At 40.9% G+C, this 21213-nt stretch overlaps 1 protein-coding gene across 3 annotated transcripts in view; it reads left to right on the top strand.

Annotated features, from left to right (window-relative positions):
• The window catches only part of GPR156 (G protein-coupled receptor 156), a 157065-nt gene that overhangs the window by 123359 nt on the left and 12493 nt on the right, over positions 1-21213 (top strand). For 2 of the 3 annotated variants that reach the window (XM_077118217.1, XM_077118218.1), the window contains 3 exons: positions 12315-12440; positions 13316-13411; positions 16699-16935. In XM_077118217.1, coding sequence (XP_076974332.1) covers positions 12315-12440; positions 13316-13411; positions 16699-16935 — 459 coding nt within the window. Of the gene's footprint in view, positions 1-12048; positions 12161-12314; positions 12441-13315; positions 13412-16698; positions 16936-21213 lie in introns of those variants that run through there. The other variant, XM_077118219.1, reaches the window with a different exon arrangement.

A 21213-nucleotide genomic window follows, 5' to 3' on the forward strand; every position in this document is an offset into this window, starting at 1 on the left:
CTTCTTTGTCTCTTTTAACTGTTTTACATTTGACGTCTAATTTGTTGGATATTAGTATAGCCACTCCTGCTCTTTTCTGGTTGTTATTTGCATGAAATATCTTTTCCCAACCTCTCACTTTCAACCTATATTTATCTTTGGGTCTAAGATGTGTTTTCTGTAGACAGCATATAGAAGGATCCTGTTTTTTAATCCATTCTGCCAATCTATGTCTTTTGATTGGGGAATTCAGTCCATTAACATTTAGAGTTATTACTGTTTGGATAATATTTTCCTCTACCATTTTGCCTTTTGTATTATATATATCATATCTGACTTTCCTTCTTTCTACACTCTTCTCCATGTCTCTCTCTTCTGTCTTTTTGTATCTGACTCTAGTGCTCCCTTTAGTATTTCTTGCAGAGCTGGTCTCTTGGTCACAAATTCTCTCAGTGACTTTTTGTCTGAGAATGTTTTAATTTCTTCCTCATTTTTGAAGGATAATTTTGCTGGATATAGGAGTCTTGGTTGGCAGTTTTTCTCTTTTAGTAATTTAAATATATCATCCCACTGTCTTCTAGCTTCCATGGTTTCTGCTGAGAAATCTACACATAGGCTTATTGGGTTTACCTTGTATGTGATGGATTGCTTCTCTCTCGCTGCTTTCAAGATCCTCTCTTTCTCTTTCACCTCTGACATTCTAACTAATAAGTGTCTTGGGGAACGCCTATTTGTGTCTAATCTCTTTGGGGTGCACTGCACTTCTTGGATCTGTAATTTTAGGTCTTTCATAAGAGTTGGGAAATTTTCAGTGATAATTTCTTCCATTAGTTTTTCTCCTCCTTTTCCCTTCTCTTCTCCTTCTGGGACACCCACAACACATATATTTGTGCGGTTCATATTGTCCTTGAGTTCCCTGATACCCTGTTCGAATTTTTCCATTCTTTTCCGGATAGTTTCTGTTTCTTTTTGGAATTCAGATGTTCCATCCTCCAAATCACTAATTCTATCTTCTGTCTCTTTAAATCTATCATTGTAGGTATCCATTGTTTTTTCCATCTTTTCTACTTTATCCTTCACTTCCATAAGCTCTGTGATTTGTTTTTTCAGTTTTTCTATTTCTTCTTTTTGATCAGCCCATGTCTTCTTCATGTCCTCCCTCAATTTATCAATTTCATTTTTGAAGAGGTTTTCCATTTCTGTTCGTATATTCAGCATTATTTGTGTCAGCTCCTGTATCTCATTTGAACTATTGGTTTGTTCCTTTGACTGGGCCATATTTTCAATTTTCTGAGCATGATCCGTTATCTTCTGCTGGCGTCTGGGCATTTAGTCAGATTTCCCTGAGTGTTGGACCCCACAGGTTGAAAGATTTTTCTGTGAAATCTCTGGGTTCTGTTTTTCTTATCCTGCCCAGTAGGTGGCGCTCGTGGCACACGTTTGTCTATGGGATCCACCAGTAAAAGTTGCTGTGGGTCCTTTAACTCTGGAAAACTCTCGCTGTAGGGGAGGTTCGGCAGCCGAAGCATCTTGGAAGAGTGCCAGCCGGCCCGGGGGTCCGAACGCGGTGAGGGTCGCCAGCCGCCGCAGCACGTGACAGCGCCCGACCGAATTTCCTAGTCGGCCCGGGGCGCCAAGCGTGGTGGAAGGGCGCCAGCTGTCGCAGCCCGGGAGGGTGCACTGTTCCCAGCCGGACCGGGGAGTCACGTGTTTGGAAGGGAACCCCTGGTCACCGTTCTCCGCAATCTGGGGATTTCCGACCCAACTCTCTCAGTTGGTCCGGGGGGCCTCGCGTGGTGGGGACGCCAGCCGCCGCGGCCCAAGGGGACCGCCTGCCCAATTCTGCCAGCTGGCCTGGGAAGGAGGAAGGGAGGGACTCCGGCCGCTTGCCGTCCCGCCCAGGAAAGCCCGCGTCCCTCGGTGATCTCACCAGAGCTGGTTCTCCCAGACAGTCAGCCATTCCAGGATGGGGTACGCTGTACCTTTGATCTCCGTCGTGGCTCCGGGAGCTGCTCTGTATTGTCTCCACTCCCCCAGTAGCTGTTCTGGAGGAGGAAAGGTGAGGGTGGCGAGGCTGTCGAGGCTGGTGGCTGAGGAGCCGGTGAAGGCGGAAGAGGGCACCGTGGTGGTTGGAGAGCCGCCAGAGCAGGAGGGGGAAGAGGGGAGAGGAGGGCAGGCGGGTCGGCTGCTGCGGGGCGTGGGCGCCGCGCGGCGGGCCGGCGGACAAAGAGGGGAGAGGAGGGCGGGCGGGTCAGCTGCTACAGGGCGTGGGCGCCGCGCGGCGAGCCGGCGGACAAAGAGCTGGATTATATTTCTTAATCCATTCTGCAATCAATATCTTTTCATTGGTAAGTTTGGTCATTAGCATTTAAAGTTATTACTGTAAAGGCATTTCTTGAACCCACCAACTTATCCTTTGAATTTTATTTGTCAGATCTATATGTTCTTTTCCCTCTTTCTCTTTTAATCCTTTGAATTTCTCTTACTGGTACTCTTCAATTCTTAGCCGTCCTCCAAACCTCCCTCTCCTGTCTTTATATTTCAACTGATAGAAATCCCTTTACTATTTCTTGTAGGGCTGAGTTATTGTTGACAAATTCTCTCATCATTTGTTTGTCTGTGAAAATTTTAATCTTTTCCCTCACTTTTGAAAGACAGTTTGACTGGAAACAGAATTCTTGGCTGGAAGTCTTTCTTTTTCAGGATAATAAATATATCATACCACTTCCTTCGCACCTCCATGGTGCCTGTTGTGCAGTCAGAACTGAGTCTTATGTGGTTTCCCTTGTATGTAGTGGATAGCTTTTTTCTTGCCACTTTCAGGATTTTCTGCTTCTCTTTAACATTTGACAGTCTGATTAGCATGTGTCTTGGAGTAGGCCTGTTTGGATTTATTCTATTTGGGGTTCATTAGACTTCTTTTATTTGCATATTTATCTCTTTTATAAGGACTGGGAAATCTACCCCATTATCTTCTTAATGAATCTTCCTAGCCCTTTACTCCTCTCTTCACCTTCTGAGACACTGATGACTCATATTTGTGCACTGTGTTTTGTCCATCATTTCCCTGAGATCCAATAAAAAATTTTCCGTATTTTTTTCCATTTGTTCCTTTGTGCATTGAAACCAATTGTCCTGTCCTCTAGTTCACTCATTCTTTCTTATGCCTCTTCAAATCTGTTGTTGTGTGTCTCTAGCATATTTTTTGTTTGCTCTATAGCATCTTTCATTCTCTGTGATATCTGCTATTTTTCTGTTTATTCTTTCAAATTCTTCTTTATGCTCTTCTAGTGTCTTCTTGATCTCCTTTATGTCATTAAACCCATTGAATTTATTTAGTAGAGTTGTGTGAACATGGTCAATTAATTGTTCCAAAGTCTTTATCTCCTCCAGTGTTTTAATTTGGTCATTAGGCTGAGCTGTGTCTGTCTGCATTTTCATATGCTTTGTGATTTTCCATTGCCTTTGAGGCATTTAATTATTTTGATAATGTTATTTTGGAAGTTGAATCCCCTCAGTAGTCTAAGATTTTGTATTTGTGGGTAGGGCATGGGGCAGGATGCAGGGTGAGGGCAGGGCACTGTGACACAGTTGGTGGGTTGTAGTGCAGGGTTAGTCATGGGGCTGGGGTGCTATGTTGGTGTACAGGAGCATGGGGTGTGGGACATGGGGTTGTTGGGGGGCAGCATGACGTCTGTGGGGGTGGGGTATAACTTAGGCAGGCCTTGAAATGCAGGGTTAGCACACAGCTTGGGGGACATGGAGGCAAGACATAGCAGAGGCAGATAAGGGTGTTGTGTGGATGCAGGGTTCCGGGCCTAGGGAGAGCGGGGCATGGATGCATGGGGGTGGGTGCTTGTGTGGACTGCAGGGGTCGTGAAGATCAGATTGCGGGTTTCAGGGGACAGAGGTCAGGGAGCAAGAGAGTGGGGCACTGGTGTATATGTGTGAGGGGATGGTAGTCGGTGGTGCTGTGGGGTGGTGGGGCGTAGGTGCGTGTGTGCATGGGGTGGGTTTCTTGGGGCATGGATGCACACATGAATGCCTGTGTAGGAAGTGGAGCTTGCAGGAAGGAGTGCAGGACTTGCAGGGTCAGGGCACAAGTACATGTGTATGGTGGTAGGTGTGGCACAGGTGTGCGCATACATGGGTCAGAGAAGACGAAGCAAGGATGCATGGGTCCTGGCATGGGGTTGGGGATCTTGGGGTGCCACAGGGCCACACTTGGGTATGTGGGGTGAGTTGCGGGATGTGGGCAGCATGAGGGGGTAGAGCTTAGGTGCGTGGGGTGCAGGTAGAGGCATGGAACGTGGGGGATATTGGCACACGTGGGTGTGGTGTGTTCAAGGTGAGTGACTTGATTTACTTCTTGTTCCTGCCTCCTGTCCATTCGCTACTGAGGGCTCAGGGCCTCCATTTGGAAAGGGGCGTGGTAGGCTATTTGCACTAGCTGGATGGTCTCTGGTTCTCTGCGTCTTAATTCCTCGGCTTTTTCATCCAGGACCTCCTTGTGTAGTGTAGAAGACCCTCTCAAGTCATTTGCACGCTGGAATCACTGTCCTAGTCATTTTTTCTGATGCTTCTCTAGCTGTTCCTTGGAGCAGGGGTGAACTCAGCCTATCCTATTCAGCCATCTTCCCTGAAGTCTATGTAGTAAGTTTTAAAATCAGGAAGTATGGTTCTTCCAACTTCATTCTTGTTCTCAAGACAATGTTGGCTACTTGGAGCCACTTAGACTTCCATATAAATGTGATAATTTCTTTTTTTTGTTTCTGCAAAGAAGTTTGTTGGAATTTTCATAGGGATTGTGTTGATTCCGTAAATCACATTCCAGAATGTTTTGTTGTTTTCTATGTTCAAGCCCTTTGGTTAAATTTATTCCTAGATATTTGAATCTTTTAGTTGCTATTGTAAATGGATTTTTTTTCCTTAATTTTCTCCTCATGTTTTTTATTACTAGTATAAAGAAACACTACTGATTTTTGCATGTTTACCCTGCCACTTTGCTGAATTTATTTATTAGCACTAGTAGTTCTGCTCTAGATTTTACAGGATTTTCTGTGCATAAGATCCTTTCATCTGCAAATAATGATAGTTTCACTTCTTTCTTCCCTGTTTGGATGCCTTTTATTTCTTTTTCTTGCCTAGTTCTTTTGGCAAGAAACTCCAGTACAATGTTGAATAACAATGGTGAGAGGAGGCATCTTTATCTTGTTCCTAATCTTAAAAGGAAAGCTTTCAGTCTTTTCACCATTCGATGTATTAAGGTGGGCTTTTCATATATGCCCTTTTTCATGCTGAGGAAGATTCGTGCTATTACTAGTTTTCTAAGTGTTTTATGAAGGAGTGCTGGATTTTGTCAAATGTCATTTCTGCATCAGTTGAGTTGATCATGTGGCTTTTGTCCTTTGTTTTGTTAATGTGGTGTATGACATTGATTTTCTTATGTTGAACTACCTTTGCATACCTAGAATAAATCTCACTTGAACACGGTATATAGTTCATATAATTCTTTTAATGTGCTGTTGGATTCACATTGCTAGTACTTTGTTGAGAATTTTTGCATCTATTTTCAAAAGAGATATTGGTTTGCAATTTTCTTTTCTTGTGGTGTCTTTATCTGGCTTTGGTATTAGGGTGATGTTGTCTTCATAGATTGAGTTATGAAGTAGTCTCTACTCTTCACTTTTTTGGAAGAGTTCAGGCAGGATTGTGTTAATTCGTTTTGGGATGTTTGTTAAAATTCACTAAGGAAGCCATCTGGTCCTGGGCTTTTTTCTGTTTGGAGGTTGTTAACTATTGATTCAGTCTCTTTCATTGTTTTTAGTCTGTTGAGATCTGTTTCCTTTTGAGTTAATGTAGGTGGTTTGAGTGTTTCTCAGAATTTGAACTTTTCAATTAAGTTGTATAATTTGTTGTCAGCATTGTTCACAGTGTCTTCTTACAATTCTTTTTATTTCTGTGGAGATGGTAGTAATGTCCCTCCTTTCATTTCTGATTTTAGTTATTTGTATCCTTTCTCTTTTTTACTTTGCCATTTCATTAAGGTTTGTTCATTTTATTGGACTTTTAAAAAAACTTTTGATTTTTTTGATTCTCTTTATTGTTTTTTATTCTCTATTTCATTTATCTCTGCTATAGTCTTTGTTATTTTCTTCCTCTGATCATTTTGGGTTTCATTTGTTTTTCTTTTACTTAATCCTGTTTTAAGATTAGGTTTCTGATTTGAGAGCTCTTCTTTTTAAATGTAAGCATTTACAACTATGATGATATTGTGAATTACTGATTATATATGTAGAATGAAATGATCAAAATAGGAATGTTTGCATTTGTTATTTAAAAAAATAAAGTAAAAAAATTTTTTTTTAAATGTAAGCATTTAGAGCTTTAAATTTATTTCTCAGCCCTGCCTTTGCTGCATATGATATGTAAGTTTCGGTAAGATATTTTCTAATTTCCCTTGTGACTTCTTCGTGGTCCATTGGTTGTTTAAGAGTATGTTGTTTAATTTTCACATAATTGTGAATTTTCTCTTCTTCCTCTGTTATTGATTTCTAGCTTCATTCCATTGGTCAGAGAAGATATGTTGTATAATATCAATATTTTTTAATTTATTACTTTGTGCCATAACTTATGGTTTATCCTAGAAAGTGACCAATGTGCACTAGTGAAGAAAGTGTATTCTGCTGTTATTGGGTGAGGTGTTTTATATGTCTGTTACATATAGTCAATTTATAGTATCATTCTATCATTCAAGTATTCTATTTCCTTATTGGTCTTTGGCCTGGATTTTGTATCCATTATTAAAAATACCATTACTTCAATTATTATCAATGTAAAACTGTCTATTTCTCCCTTCAAACATGTCAATCTATGTTTCACCTATTTTGAGGCTCTGTACTTAGGTGCATATATATTTATAATTATTAGATCTTCTTATTGAATTGCCCCCTTTATCAGTGTTAAGTGTCCTTCTTTGCCCCTTGACACAGCTTTTTACTTACAATCTATTTTCTTTGATATTAGTATAGCTATACCAGTTCTTCTTTTTGGGTTTCTATTTGCTTCAAATTTTTTTTCCTCTCTTTCATTTTCAACCTATTTGCATTTTTGAAATTAAGGCAAATCTCTTGCAACAGCATATAGTTGGGTTATACTCTTGTATCCATTCTGCCATTCTCTGCCTTTTGACTGGAGAGCTTAAGTCATTTACATTTAAAGAAACTACAGATAATGCAGAAATTTCTTCTGGCGTTTGGTTATTTGGTCTTTGTAAGTCTTAATATCTTTTTTCTCCTTAATTCTTCTGCTAATGCCTACTTTCATATTTATTTGATTCTTTGATTATCCAGGCTAGAAATTTCTGCATTACAAAGTTACATCCCACAAAAAAAATCAATACAATAGTACTGAAATTTATAATTACCTACATGGTTACCTTTACTTGAGGTCTTTATTTCTTTATGCTGCTTTCATCCACAGCCTACTGTCCTTTCCTTTTGGTCCAAAGAACTCCCTTTGATGTTGGTTATAGGGTAGATCTAGCGGTGACAAAGTGTAATCCCAGGTGCTCTACTGTATGTATTAAAGTCAGTAATCTTTGTCCTTGGCTGTTTCCTACACTGCTTTTGCTGCCCACAAGCTGTTTCTGCAGGTTCTAAGAGGGTGAGGCAGAGACCAGTGTTCTGGTTCCCTTTCAGGCCTCCACCTGAAAAATTGGCATATACACACAGATACTCCAATATGCACATGAGGATTACTCTGCTCCCTCTGGAGCATTACCAGGGACCCACTGTGGTAGTATTCAGGCTAGCTCCACACCATGCTAAAAATGGGGTGGGAGAGGGAGCACAAAAGGTGCCACACACTTCTCCTGCCATTATTTTAAGTTCCATTTTTTTTATTTGGCACTCACCCAGTTATTGCAACCTTTTAAATGTTTTCTGGAGTTTTGAGGAAGATGACTCTGCCAGTTTTTGCAAGTTGTTCAAAAATTTAGAGGGGAAACGGAACTCTGGAGCATGTTATGCTGCCATCTTGGTTGATGTAAGCCTGATTTTTTTTTTCCTGACCTGACTCATTTATTAGCTTTTTATTATGCAAAGTTTCATACACACACACGCACACATAGTGAAAAAAATTATGGCTGAATGTCCATAATTGCTGACATGTAGCGATGGGTATATGGGCGTTTCACTAATTTCTTTTTTGACCCATGTTTTGGAAGAAAAGGTCATTAATAATTCAGGTTATTAGAAATGCCTTATATAATATCTCAATATTTGGGGATTTTCCATAGATCTTTCTGTTTTATTTCTAATTTAATTCAAGTATAGACAGAGAACACTTGACTTATTTTAAATTTATTGAGATTTGTTTTTTTGGCCCAGCATATTATCTGATTTGGTACAAGATTTTAAAACAATATGTATTCTACTATTTTTGTTCCATAAATATTTGAGGTCCTGTTTGTTGGTTGTGTTGCACAAATCTTCCTTACACGTAATGCTTTTCTCCCTACTTGTTTTATCAATTATTGAGATATAATTGTTCTATCAATTATTGAGAAAGAGGTACTGAAATTTCTGACTATAATTGAGGATGTTACTTTTTCTTCTAGCAGTTCTGACAGATATTGCTTCACAAAGCTCTGGTGTTAGGTGCATAAATTCTTAGGATGGTTCTGTCTTCTTGAAGAATTGACGTCTTTACCATTATAAAATTATCTTCTTTATCCCTAGGAATATTTTTGTTCCAAAATTTACTTGGTCTCAAATATAGCCATACCAGCCTTCCTTTAATTCTTGTTAGTGGGATATATCTTTTTCTATCCTTTGACTTTTCTCCGAGTATTTATATTCAGAACTTATTTCATATAGGCTGCATATAATAGGGCTTATTTATTCCATCTGATAACCTTCGCCTTTAAATTGAGTATTTAGATCATTTATATTTAATTTGACTATTGATCTATTTAGGCTTAAACACCTCATTTTGTTAATTTTTTTTTCTATTCCATCTGTACTTTGTTTCTTGTTTTCCCTCTTTTTTCTGCCTTTTTTAAAAAGGTTAATTGAATATTTTTTTCTTAAGTTGATTTTTTTAATTTTTAAAACATATTTTTATTGGGCGGGCCGCGGTGGCTCAGCGGGCAAGAGTGCTTGCCTGCTATGCCGGAGGACCCCGGTTCGATTCCCGGCCCCAGCCCATGTAAAAAACAAACAAACAAACAAAATATAATAAAACAAGAAAATGTTTAAAGATGTTTCCCTTTCTTCCTCCCTTCCTTCCTTCCATCCTTCCTTCCTTCTCTCTGTCTTTCCTTCCCTTCCTCCCTTTCTCTTAAAAAAAAAAAAAACAAAAAAAAAAAAAACATATTTTTATTGAGAAATCTTCATACACATACAGTCCAACCATTCTATGTGATCAATAACTTTGTTTTTTTTAATTGTTTTTGTTGACAAAATATACAACATACAAACAGGAGCATTCTTAACTTATGAACATACCATTCTTGGTATATAATCAGTGACTCACAATGTCATCACGTAGTTGTATATTCATCACCATGATCATTTCTTAGAACATTTGCATCAATTCAGAAAAAGAAATGCAAAGAAAGAACTAATACATAACATACCCCTTACCCCTTCCTCTCATTAACCACTAGTATTTTCATCTCCCCGCTATACTTTAGCCTTTGTTCCCCTTATTTTTTTCTATGTCCCTTACCACTCCCTTCCATTGATCACTAGTATTTCAATCTACTCAGTTTATTTTAACATTTTCTCTCCCTATTATTATTTATTTTTAATCCATATGTTTTATTCATCTGTACATACCATAGATAAAAGGAATATCAGACACAAGGTTTTCACAATCACACAGTCACATTGTGAAAGCTGTATCATACAACCGTCTTCAAGAAACATGGCTACTGGAACACAGCGCTACAGTTTCAGGCACTTCCCTCCTCTCTAATACACCTTAAACTAAAAAGGGGATATCTATGTAATGGGTAAGAATAACCCCCAGGATAACCTCTCGACTGTGTTTGAAATCTCTCAGCCACTAACACTTTATTTTGTCTCATTTCTCTCTTCCCCCTTTTGGTCAAGAAAGTTTTCTCAATCCCTTGATGCTGAGTCCCAGCTCATTCTAGGATTTTGTCCCATGTTGCCAGGGATGTTTACCCCCCTGGGAGTCATGTCCTGCCTAGAGAAGGGGAGGGTAGTGAGTTTGCTTGCCAGGTTGGCTGAGAGAGAGAGATTGCCTTTGTTTTTAAAAGATGATTTTGCTGGGTATAAAGTTCTAAGTTGATTTTTTTTTCTTTCAGTACTTTGAAGATGTTCCTCCACTGTTTTCTCATTTGGCCTTATAGCTTATGAGAAATCTGATATCTTCCATCCTGTCTTTGTTCCTCTGTACGTAATATGTCTTTTTCTCTGGTTGCTTTTAAGATTTTTTCTCTTTAACACTGATTTTGAGGAATTTGGTTAAGCAAATTGTATGTCCTTCCTTTCATTGGTTGTTCAAAGGCCAGATCCACATTGCTGCCCGGCCATATACTCTCCTCATCTGTAACTTCATCACAATTCTCATTTTCTCTTTGCCCTAATGTTTTCCCAATTTTTAAAAATCCATTGTGGTACACACACACATATATATATATTTGCATATTCATCATCATAATCATTTCTTGGAACATTTGCATCTATTCATAAAAAGAAATAAAAAGAAAACAGAAAAAAATTCATACGTACCATACCCACCTCTCCCTCCCCTCACTGATCACCAGCATTTCACTCTAAATTTATTTTAACATTTGTTCCCCCTATTATTCATCTTTATTCCATATGTTTTACTCATCTGTTGATAAGGTAGATAAAAGGAGAATCAGACACAAGGTTTTCACAATCACACAGTCATATTGTGAAAGCTATATCATGATACAATCATCTTCAAGAAACATGGCTACTGGAACACATCTCCACATTTTCAGGCAGTTCCCTCTGGCCTCTCTACTTCATCTTGACTAAAAGGGTGATATATATTTAATGTGTAAGAATAACCTCTAGGATAACCTCTCGACTCTGTTTGGAATCACTCAGCCACTGACACTTTATTTTGTCTCATTTCACTCTTCCCCCTTTTGGTCGAGAAGGTTTTCTCAATCCCTTGATGCTGAGTCTCAGCTCATTCTGGGATCTCTGTCCCACATTGCCAGGAAGGTCCACACCACTGGGAGTCATGTCCCACGTAGACAGGGGGAGAATGGTGAGTTTGCTTGTTGTGTTGGTTGGAGAGAGAGGCCACATCTGAGCAACAAGAGAGGTTCTCTTGGGAGTGACTCTTAGGCCTAATTTTAAGTAGGCTTGACCTATCCTTTGTGGGGTTAAGTTTCCTATGAACAAACCCAAAGACTGGGGGCTCAGCCTATAGCTTTGGTTGTCCCCACTGCTTGTGAGAATATCAAGAATTCAACTTGGGGAGGTTGAATTTTCCCCCTTTCTCATCATTCCCCCACAGGGACTTTGCAAATACTTTAGTATTCACTGATCAAATCACTCTGGGCTTTATTGGGGCATCACTCTGGACAAACCAACAAAATCTCATGTCCTACTCAAGGTTCCATGTACTTATAGTGTTCAATTAAGCTGGCTACATATGTTATGTTAGGAAATGCACTAGTCAAAATATAAATTTTGTACCAAATAAACATTTTTTGCTTTAGTCTCACATATAAGTTAAAATTTTAAAATATTAATTACCATCTATTTTTAGCACCCTGCAGTAATGACATTCCTTTGTTCTTCCTCATGCAAAAACATTTTTTAAATTTGTTATGGTACATATCTTTTTGTTAATTTTATTTTTACAATCATAAAAGTAACACACTGTCTTTGTATTATTTCAAATATTTCATATATGTATAGAAATGCTAATAACCCCTCCTGCACCCACCCTGTCTCTCAGTCCCACCCTCTGAGGTAACAGTTGTTTCTAGTTTGATGTTAAACTTTCACTTCTACCTATGTGCTCATGTCAGTATATCTTGAAGTAAGGTGTGTTCATTTTATGAAACCTCTTGAATCCTTTGTAGAACAAGGTAGTCTATGAAAGAGATGAATGCAAATGTTTAATGGGTGATGATGATGTTGACATGGAAGTCAGTGCAAACGTATGGTGTCTGTTTCATCTTTGCTGACTAGATTTGAAACTCCTTGGGAAGGCTGACCTGTAATCTGCAGTGCAGAGTACCTGTGACAGTCTGCCCCCTTGATAGGATAGGCAGCAAAGCAAGGAGAGAATTATGACCTTAATTCTTTTTGCAGATTATCAAAGACCTGCAGCTTCTGGGTTTGGTAGCAGCACTGGTGATGGCTGATGTGATCCTGCTCATGACATGGGTGCTAACGGATCCCATCCAATGCCTCCAGATCCTCGGTGTCAGTATGACGGTGAGGGACCGACTTCTGGGGGCTCCACCTGGCCTGGACTGGCCTCTGACAGTGCACAGTGGTCGTTCTTCCAGCAGCATTCGTTGTGGGGTCACCCTCCCCACAGTGCTGCCACTCCCTGTGTTCCTTCTCCCCAGGTATCTTTTTGAAGCAATCTGCTGAGACATCAGCACACAGGAGTCTACCTGGCACTTTTCTCTGCTTCCACATTCGCAATAAGAATTTACAGATGAGGGAAGTTGTCCCCTCATTGTTGAGAGAGAGTATTTTGAGGTGGTCTTTGGAGTCCATCAGCCCTGGTTTAAATCCCAGCTGTACCACCTACCAGCCTTATGACTGCTAAAATTACTTAATCTCTCTGCGTCTCATTATAGTACTACCTCTTTCATAGGGTTGTGGTAAAGAGTAAATGAAAATTGCAGATAAAGGACTTGACTGTGCCTGGTACATTTCCAGTTTTTAATAGGAAAATGTTGGCTCCAGCTCATAAGGGACCAAGAAATACAATGCAATCTTGACATTGCAGATTTAATGTTTAAGCCTTCAACCGTATGTGAATAGCAGGTCCATGATGTGAAGTCGTGTCATTTTGCTGAGGCACTAATTTGAATTATTGTAGAAGCAAAGCACAACTGAAGGATAAGCCCTGCTGTCACCCAGCTTCTATATGTCAACTCAACTTCATTGTTATTTCCTCCAACTTTGCATAGTCACTCCCATTCAAATTCTTAGAGAGTCACCTAAAGTTTGTAGTTTTTGTATATTAAGGGGAAAGTAAAATTCCACAGAGGGTCTCACATATCAGGATGTTGCCAAAGATCTCTGGGTTCTGGTAATTGTAGGTGCTCTCAGTCCTGACTCTGTGTCCCTCCTAGGTCACAGGGAGAGACGTGTCCTGCTCTCTGACCGGCACACACTTCTGTGCTTCCCTGTACTCCGAGGTCTGGATTGCTCTCGTTTTGGGATGCAAGGTTGGTAACCATGTCTCCTTGGCACACAGCCGGTCTGCGCACCAGGAAAATGGGTGTGAGGAGGGAATTGCAGGAATTAAGAAAATGATTTCTTCAAGAAATCTCAAACTCAGAGGAGACCTCTGTTGGTGTATAAATCTCAAAGCCGTGTCCCTTATTTCTGTATTTTTTATTTGTTTGGGTGGTCACTTTAACACTTTGACCTCTGTCAGTTAGTCCTCCCCACATCATCTAGACTCCACCTACTGTTTCTCCCCATTTCTCAGTCTAGTTCCTAAATGATTTGGCAATACTGGGATTCACCCCAGCTCATCTGCAAGGAGATATATGAGGAGATGTTCAGCCCAACTTAATTTGTTCTCTTAAGTGCCCTTATTACCCCTTCTGTTTTTCTTTCTTCAAATTTGGGTCAAGGCTTCTGCTTATCATGCATAGACTTTCTCACTCTGTTAGGAAGTAGAGCTGGCTCTAGGAGAGATGCCAACATCCACAGTGTCCTCTGAGGGGCTCCAGTCACCTCCTATCCCGCTACTTGCCCTGAATCTCCTATCATTTTTGTTTTTTAGATGGCAGAAGTGTAGGTATTGTTTCCATGGGGTTCAGGATACTTCTACAGGGCACTAAGGGAGGTCCTCCTGCCCCTCCATCAGAACGGACTGTCCTATTAGTTTTCAGCTTGCAGGATTAGGGAATCTGTCTCTGAGGGAATACAGGACAGGTCTGTTCCTGTGAACAGGAAATTGAGGTGGCAGGGGCTGCCTATTGACTGCCAGGATGAGAGTCCTAGTTGGCTGACAGCTGGCCCAGGAGGAGTTGTGTAGAAATAAGTGGCCTTTAAAGGTAAGCTTTATCCACTTCACTCCTAGGAAAGAATTAAAAGTGGCTTCTTCTGAGGAACTAACCTGGAGGTAGGAAGGACTGCAACAGGGAAATGTTGCTTTTTTTTAATTTTTTTTTTTTTTTTTTGGAAATGTTGCTTTTTAACTATGTACATAGATTACTTTGATAGAATTTTTTTTGAAAGAAGACATCAGAAAGTGAACAGCTCTTGATCTCCAATTTCTTGCTGATGGTTAGGAAAATAGGCTTCAGAATCTGACAGAATGGGGTTTGAGTTCCTACTCTGCCACTTACTAGCTCAGTTAACCACTTTGAGCCTCTGTTCCTGTTACATAAAATGGAAATGATGATAACATTCTCTCAAAACTGTTCTGAGTATCAAAAGAGTTCATGAATGTAGTTTTCAACCACTCCTGCACAGAGCAGGAGCTCAATAAATATTAGTATTATTCACCTTCTGTTGACCTCTGGACTGTTCTGAAAAATGCATTGCCTCTCCCAGTTCCTTGAGATGCCTCCTTAGAAGAATGTATCTTCCCCAGCAAGGAAACCTAGCACTTCCCCCATAGCAATTCACTTCAAGACTCAACTTGATTTATTTCCTCCATTGCCCTTTTATAGTTCCTCCATTTATGTCATACTGCATGGTAATATCTTTCTGTAGGAGAAAGACAGAAAAGGGGGCAAGAATGCTGACCTCAGGAAATAGGCTGAGCGGACTCCTCTAGGCTCCCGAGTCAGTGAGGAGTTCCTGAAGAGGACCCCATCTGAGCCTGTCAGCTACCACTACACACACGCACACACGCACACACACGCACACGCACACACCCAGTTCTCAGCAGTAAAGGCACATTTCATACAAGTATCAGATATGACTCAAACATAAGTCATGAATGTAAAGGTTTATTCATACCTGTTTTCCTTTTCACAAGAATTTTAGTGAAATTGAAATAGAATCAGATTTGAACAGTTCAGAATCATAGATTTAATTTCATTGACCTTTGATTAAATTACTCATTGATCAACCTCTGCCAAACGCCACCTGATGATGTCAGTTATCCAAAAGTCAAGCCCTGCTGGCCTCCTGACTTATGTGTCTTCTAGTTGTTGAAAACCTCAGGGTTGCAACATTTGGCCCTTAGGCCCTATTTGAGATTCTGGGCATTAGGAGTTCCTGGAAGGCATCTCGACTGACTCCTTCACTGCAGGCACAGCCAGCCCTCAAAGTATCTTTAGGGCTATCCCTACAGATGGAGTTGATGAAGTTGGGTGATATTATGGTCACTGGCAGGTGCTCTGCTGATACCTGGCCTTACAATTATTATTAGTTCTCCTTCTGAATCCGAATAGTTCTCACCTCAACCCCCACCCCCAGGGCATCCTCACATTCTGTTTTATAGACATGGACATTAGTGTGCTTGCCTTAAATCTCCCTACCAGACTGAGCTCTTCAAAAGAACTTTTTCTTCTCTGTAGCACTGTTTCCTGTCCTACACCAAACGTGTTCACTTATAATCAGTGAATATATGTTGTATTTATGTATTATATATTATTGATTTAAAGCACTGATTTTTGTTTAAATGCAACTTCTTCTAAGAAAGGCAGCCCTTTAAGATCCTGTGAGTCATGTTCATCTTAGTGAAAATGAAAAATCAGCAAGCAGGTGGATAGTCATAGGAATAGGGAAAGATTAGGGTCCTGCATTCCTTGGGGCAGAGATTGAGAATGACACAAAAAAGGTAAAATATATAGTTAAAGCTTTTGCTTCCTGACCCTACCCCATAACCTTGCTTAGGTCCTAGCTTGTCTTTGTTCTCCTCTTTCTCCATGCTAAATCTTCCATAAAAACCCACTGTAAGCCTATGTAGATGTTTTTGGTGTAAAGTAGCAAAAGCCATCCTTCCTAGACAGATGCAGTTCCACAGGTGCAGGGCTTTGCAAGCAGATGGTCCCTCTGGACAAATGACAGTCCTCTGGGGACTGTCGAGCACATGTTTTGACGAGCAGACTACAGGTCACTTTTGGCTTCCATATGACCCCTTAGCTTCATGCAGTGCAAAACCACACAACAAATGTATTATCCCTCACCACCAGCAGGACGATGTGCGCACTGCTCTCCTGTTGCCCAACAGCCCTTTCTGTAGGGCTCCTCCCTACCGACATGGTCCTGTGCTGTGCTTCATCCAACTGGTCCTGTTTGCTGGCTGACTTGCTGACCCCTGATAAACTCATTCTCAGAAAAGGAGAATAAATTACATTTATTATGTACCTCTTAGATGGAAGGGGTTTCCCTAAGGGTTTTCCCCTGTGCTGTCTTAGTAAATCCTCATAGAAACCCTTTAAGGTAGGTATTATTCCCCATTTTACAGATGCGGAAATTGGTCCCTTCTCTGCTGCTCTTTGTTATTCCACTTCTCTGAGCCTCTGGTTCCCCTCACCACCTCCAGGGTCTGCTCCTGCTATACGGTGCCTACCTGGCTGGCCTGACGGACCACGTCAGCTCTCCTCCTGTGAATCAGTCCTTAACCATCATGGTTGGGGTCAACCTCGTGGTGCTGGCTGCTGGGCTTCTTTTTGTGGTCACCAGATACTTGCACTCCTGGTCCAACTTGGTCTTTGGACTCACATCTGGAGGCATCTTTGTTTGTACAACCACCATCAACTGCTTCATCTTCGTTCCCCAGGTAGGTTCTAGGGAGAACTTTATAGGGTCATTCCTCTGAGTGACTACAGAGGCTTTGCTGTGTAAGCACCAGGTTGTAAGAAGCCATTGAGAGCTCAGGCTTATTTTCTGGGATGTAGCAGAAAAGGACTCTGAAAAGCAAGGGTTGTTCTTCCTGGGGAGATGGAGGAAAGGCCCTTTAAGAAGCCCATCTCACACACACACACAAAACAAACACGTCAAGTCTTAATCCACATTCCTGTGGGTATGAGCCCATTTGTAAATAGGACACCTACAGGAAGGTGTGGCCAATCTGAATGAGGGGGGGCCTTAATCCAATCTGGCTGAAGTCATCATACACAAAGGAAATTGGACACGAAAGTAGAAGCCAGAGGTCAGCAGAAACCAGAGGAACAGACACAAGGGGAGAGGGATTGCCATGTAACAGAAAATTGCTGGAATGCTAGAGATCTGGAGAAAGCAAACCTACCAATATCTTGATGTTTGACTTGTCATCTATAAAACTACGAGACAGTACATTTCTATTGTTTAGGCTAACCCATTGTTGGTATTTGTCAGAGCAGCCCTAACAAATTAAGACAACGCTAATTATTGGTAATCCACTCAGACATTCCCAGCCTCTTTCTTCCTTGCTGTTCTAGTTTGCTAGCTGCTGGAATGCAACACACCAGAGACGGATTGGCTTTTAATAAAAGGGGATTTAATTTGTTAGTTCTTCAGAGGAAAGGCAGCTAACTTTCCACTGAGGTTCTTTCTTACGTGGAAGACACAGGATGGTCTCTGCTGGTCTTCTCTCCAGGCCCCTGGGTTCCAGCAACTTTCCCCGGGGTGACTTCTTTCTGCATCTCCAAAGGCCTGAGCTGAGCTGCGAGTGCTGAGATGAGGAATGCCGAGCTGCTTAGGCTATGCTACCTTGTGTTCTCTCATTTAAGCACCAGCCAGTTAAGTCAAAGGTCACTCATTGCAGCAGACACGCCTCCTAGCTGACTGCAGATGTAATTAGCAACAGATGAGGTTCACGTACCTTGGCTTATGTCCGCAGCAACAAGACTAGGTATGCTCACCTGGCCAAGTTGACAACTGAATCTAACTAACACACTTGCCCACCTCAGCTATTTAGGCTGAAAGAGCTAAACTTTTTATCATCCTGCTCATAGTTAGGAGTGCCCCTATGACACAATTTTGTCCCCTGGAGGTTTTCTGGAAGGCTTCTGAGAAAGCTTTTGCTTTCCTGAAAAGGGGATAGGCAGAGCTAGCATCACCCCTTCTGCTTTCTTCCTGCCTCAACAGGAGGTGTTGCCACTTGCTTGGCAGCCATCTTGTGACCATGAGGGAAAAGCCAAGAGAATGTTTTTACTTTACTAGGAAACTGTATCTCTGCCCATATAAGACTGTAAATTTAGGAGTAAAAGACCTTTATAGAGATTCTGAAGTTCACTGGAACAGGACCACAAATTTATGACAATTTGTAGACTCTACCTTCCTCTGCTTCCCTGTTTGATAAACATGTTAGAAAGTGTTATTTATAATTCACCATTTACAGGAATGTGATTAGAAAATTTTATGCCATGTAACATAAAAGTGTATTATTTATAGTTGATTACTGTATCTGTGGCCAGTTCTATTTAAAAACTAGGCACTAGGCTCCTGGTGTAATAGACATTTTCAGAAGGTGTTTGATTTGTGTTGTGAACAAGATTCAAAGGATTCCCTCGTTTCAACTAAAGCAAACCATCATGAAAAGGCATAGCCTTGGTTAATAAAATATTGAATATGAATGAAAAATATTGTGTTAAATTTAACACAGTAGAAGCATTGAATAGGCAATTGGACACTACAAAATATTGACTCAGTGAATTAAGTGAGGAAACAGAAAAGCAAACATAAAAAATGAAAGACTAGATAAGAAAATATGGAGAACAGATCTGGGTATATAATTTAGGGCTAACAGAAATCTCTGAAAGAGAGAGCAAAATGAATTTGGGGCATTGAACTAAACATCAAGTAAGCATTAAAGGAAAGCCTTCCTAATCTGAAGAACAATCTCCGCCTGAAAATGGAGTGAATCAATAATTTGCAGAATGTGGATATTTTTCTTCTTTCTAGCCTCACCTCTCACTCTGTCCACCTTGCATCCTAAGCCTCGGTCATAAGGCTTATGTTCCCACTGGTGTTTGAATCCCCTAATCTAAGTATACTTCCGTCTACAAAAGGCATAAAAATGCAGGACAAAGAACAGTTTAAAATCTGATTTCCAAGTTTGGATTAATCAGAAGCACTTGCTTTATTGAAGAGGAAGTAGGCATGGAATTACCGTGGGGTGCAGAAACTATTCTCTTGGCTGAGTTAGCTTTGCCTTCTCTCTGTCGTTTTCTCCCTTTCCCTCCTGGCTTTCTTGAGCATCCTTTCTCAGACACTACCTTCTTCTGTTTTCACTCTCATTGTTTTTCTTCTCTTGAACTGACCATGCTGTGAAACTAAAAACTATATTTTATAGTTTATTGTATTTTAGGTTTAGGAGTTAACTTCTTTTATTTCTTCCTTTCAAAATATAAAATTAACCAAGATTTGTTCGTTGTTTTTTATTTGTCTGACCCTGAATTGATTTTCCTCTCTGGCCCAGTGACTTTTGGTAGAAAAAGTAAGATTTTCCCCTTGAGGCTGTACTGTGTATTCCCAGGAGAGCAGGAGAGCTGAGCACGTTTGGGGAAGTGGGAGAGGGAGGCTGTGTGGGGAGAGCGGTGAGGTGGAGTGCCCTCTGACCGCTGAGATCCCAGGCTGGATTGTGTTGGGAGTGGCTTGTGAGGGCAAAGCCCTTCTCAAGGGCAGCTAGACGGCACTAGAGGGCTGGGTGAAACAGATGACATAACTGAAGAGGCAGGTGGACCAAGTACTTCTACGCAGGCCCTCAGGAAATGCTGAAGTGTTGATGCCAAGCACTGAGGTCATCGCCAGCAGTCAGCCAGCCTCTGCTTCTGTGACTCTGAAGGTTCCCTAAGGCAACCCGTCTCTCCGCTCCACTCCTGCCTTCCCTCGCCCCGCTCCACTTCCTCCCCTCCTGAGAAGTAGGCAGGCCCTGAAGTAGGTCATCGTTTTCTCCTCTACACCCCCAAAGTGTTTTTATCTGCTCTTCCATGAAGATACTTAGAACCTTTCACTCTACCTTGCAGTTATCTGTATATGTCTCAGCACCCTACTAGAGAGTTGAGCTTTTTAAGGGAAAGCTTCCTTTAATTGTATCTAACCATCTATTTATTAACTGCTGGGAACATGCAGTTTAACACATGAACCCCGCCTCTAGGTCTAGTGGGAAACAGCCATGAAAGGAGTTATATAATACATGTGTTAAGTGCTTCAAGGGAGGCTTGTTACATGGTACCGAGGAAGGGGTTCCACAGTCTGCTGGGGATACTCAGTGACACCATCTGTGAAAATGGGGTACTTGAGCTCTGCCTTAATGGAGGTGTAAGAGTTCTTTGAGCTGGAGGTGGGGGTGGCATTTCAGAACAACATGAGCAGAAGCCAAGAGGTGTGAGAACAGACTATGTACAAGTCTTTGGTAGTTTTATTTTGAAATAATTTCAAATTTATAGGACAATTACAAAATTAATATACAGCCCATAACAGAGAACTCAAACACACCCCACCCTACCCCACCGCCAGATACTCAGATCCAGCAGTTTTAACATTTTGCCACCTTTGCCATATTATTTTGTCTGTCTGTCTGCCTGTCTGTCTATCTATCTATCTTTCTTTCTTTCTTTCTCAACATTTGAGAGCAGGTTGCACACATCATACTCATGTGTATTTCCTATGAACAAGGATTTTCATTTATATAATCACCGTAAATGCAGTTCTCAAGTACAAGAAGTTTAACACTGATATAAAGCTTACTTTATATATTCCAATTTTTTCTTCTGCCCCAGTAATGTCCTTTTGAGCATTTTCTTCTCTACTCCTAGATCCCACTAAGTATCATGTATTGCATTTCATTGTCATTATTTCTTTGGTTTTTCTTTCTTTTTGTTTTAATTGTGGAAACATACATACAGCATACATCTTCCCATCCCAAACCCTCCCAAGCATATTAATGGGATCAACTGCAGTCAGAAGGTTGCTGTTAGGATAACTTTCCTTTATCCTGGATGGAAAATCTACACTCACTTTGCATTAACCCCCCCATTGGCCCTGCCTTCCTGTCTCTATGAGTTTGCATATTCTCTGATATTTTCCTTCTGGCTACCATGGGGTTTAAGTGTAACATGCGAAATCTATAACA

Source organism: Tamandua tetradactyla, chromosome 10, assembly GCF_023851605.1.
Source record: "Tamandua tetradactyla isolate mTamTet1 chromosome 10, mTamTet1.pri, whole genome shotgun sequence".
Classification (NCBI taxonomy): Eukaryota; Metazoa; Chordata; class Mammalia; order Pilosa; family Myrmecophagidae; genus Tamandua; species Tamandua tetradactyla.